This window comes from Montipora capricornis, chromosome 3 (genome assembly GCF_036669925.1).
Source record: "Montipora capricornis isolate CH-2021 chromosome 3, ASM3666992v2, whole genome shotgun sequence".
Lineage (NCBI taxonomy): Eukaryota > Metazoa > Cnidaria > Anthozoa > Scleractinia > Acroporidae > Montipora > Montipora capricornis.
In genome coordinates this window covers 75,004,850-75,007,349 of record NC_090885.1, presented here as the reverse complement: position 1 = coordinate 75,007,349, position 2,500 = coordinate 75,004,850, and the positions used below count along the sequence as shown (strand labels likewise).

General features: G+C 42.2%; 1 protein-coding gene across 1 annotated transcript in view; it reads right to left on the bottom strand.

The window, feature by feature from the left end:
• The window catches only part of LOC138044121 (uncharacterized), a 4,566-nt gene extending 2,552 nt beyond the window's left edge, over positions 1–2,014 (bottom strand). The window contains exon 1 of the mRNA XM_068890777.1: positions 1,619–2,014. Coding sequence (XP_068746878.1) covers positions 1,619–1,964 — 346 coding nt within the window. The 5' untranslated portion in view covers positions 1,965–2,014. The remainder of the gene's footprint in view (positions 1–1,618) is intronic.
• Between the last annotated feature and the right edge of the window lie 486 nt (positions 2,015–2,500).

Genomic DNA, 2,500 nt, shown 5'->3' with positions numbered 1-2,500 from the left:
CCAACGTACGCGTTCGTTTCAACGATTCTAGAGCAAAAGTCTGGAAAGAACAACAAATCAAACTAAGGGACTGATTTCGTGGGGGACCGTTGACCGTTGCTAAGGATGCCCAGGTCTGACTGCGAACTGGAGTAGCCGTCAGTGTAAAAAGTCTCCGCTTACGAGCCAGAAGGCTCATCAGGCCGGCGCTTATCTCCGGTTTCTGTAGCATGAAGCGACTAGGAGTATTTGTACTCCCCCCTGGATGGGATGCTAGTCCATCGCAGGGTTACCCCCAGCATTACGCCGGTACCCATTTATACACCTGGGTGGAGAGAGGCACCGTGAGAGTAAAGTGTCTTGCCCAAGAACACAACACAATGTCCCCTGCCAGGCCCCGAACCCGGACCACTCGATCCGGAGTCGAGCGCACTAACCATGAGGGCACCGTGCCTACCAACCAATGAGTTAGATTCCGAGCGCTGTTTTGTTAATATCTATACCCTCCCTACAGTTTTCAACCTGTAAAAAAGCTCTTTACGACGACCATTTTTCATATTTTGAAACAAAATTTTGAGTGGACGTCAATCAAATGTTTCCATGACAATAGTCCTTTCACTTGGCAGCAATCGAATTCTTCATGGAATCATTTGATTGGCGTCCACCCAAAATTCAGTTTTGAAAATGATGAAAAAAGGCGGCGGGTCTAATTTGCAGGTCGCAGGTCGCGGGTTGCAGGTCATTGTTTCACCAGTACATAAAGTATCCTAAACATTCATAAAAGCTAACCGTAGGCCTAAAAACGTTTGTTTAGGCCTAATTAGGCCTAAGGTTAGCTTTTAAGAATGTTTGGGATACTTCTGTATTGGTGAAACAATGACCTGCAACCTGCGACCTGCAAATTTGAACCGCCGGAAAAAAGGTCGTTGAGGAGCGATTGTGACTAATAACCGAACTAAATCAAAAGTGATGAAATGGTATATGAAATGAATCATATATGAACTGCGGATATGAAATCAAGTGAAGCTATGATCTTCGCAGTTATGAATGCAATTTTTACAATTGCGTAGAGAAGCCTGAAAAATTCAGGACTTCAACGGGGTTTGAACCCGTGACCTCGCGATTCCGGTGCGACGCTCTAACCAACTCTAAATCAAAAGTTCCCATCGACAAGCCGACAACTCTAAATCAAAAGTTCCCATCGACAAGCCGAAAATAAAATGAAGCTAATATTTAGAGGTTGCCCTGGTAAATAAACATGGTGGGTTTGTTTTAGGGTGTGCTATTTCTGAAGCACGGCACTGAAGCAAGTTTCAAAAAAGCTATTCAGCTGCCCCATCTGTCTCGCACATATGCGTCGTAAAAATGCCGCATAATATAGGGCTTTGCATCTGTATTGTGCCTTTACAGTCTAAATTTGCATACGCGAAGGCTCAGTCATTTTCATGAATATTATCGTTCGTTATTTACAAGAAACTTTCGCTGGCCTTGTTTTTATTAAGTGTGATAAAAGTCATCAAATATAAAAGTTGGATTGCTCGGCAGAGTTCTACTGACATTGATCTTGTAATTTCCTTTGAGACCCGAGCTGATCGAGACCTAAATTAACCTTTACGTTTTCTGTGCTAAAAATACCAACCTGTTTGATCCATCGAATATGGTTTCCATGTGCCATTGTGTTGACAAATAAAAGACTTCAGTTCTCCTATTTGACGATAGCCATCCTTACAAAAGAATTCTGCTCTCTCTCCGACATGGAAAGTGCCATTTTCACTACGATCCGAGGTTTTCAACTGAATGGCGGCAGCAAGAGAAAAATACTCTTGGAGAAGTTTCTTTGCTGTACAAGTGTTCTTGTTTACTGTCGTGCTAAGCCGCCTTGTCCTTCCGTCGAAGTGCCATTTGTCATTCCTCGAGCTTTGTGCAAGTACAACTGTGATAAAATTAACTAAAAACAAGTCACAGAAAAAGCGAAAGCCCCCCATATTTCAAGTACGGAACACTGGAAATGCGGTAGAATATTTTCCACGCATGAGATAACCTGTCAATCTGGCTATTTGCAAATCTATTTTTGGTTCGAGCAGTTATGCTAAATACATAAATTCAGTTGTCTCGCCCAACCAAAAAATCTTTACTTGTATTTTAATTTGCCCTCTTCCTTAAAAATTCTTTTCCATGCAGACAGGGTTCATCCTTTGCCTCCATCACGATATGCAAAGCTCTTCCTTGGGACAAACTTCGGGTTATTCTACTTCCGAGTGCGCTGGTCCAACCCAAGTGGTGACATACATGATATCAACCTGCTTCAAAATATACGCTTCTCCAACGCAATCCATCATTACTCCTGTTATATTTCTCGGTAGCACACAGAAAAGTCGTATGTTCAGTTCGATAGATTCGTGGTTTAATGTCCAGTCTTGCAGCAAACGTTGACTAACACTTGAATGAAATTAAAAACTCATCACTGGAAAAATAAAAATATTCACGGCATACCTTCGAGAAAAACTAGTATGCAATCAAG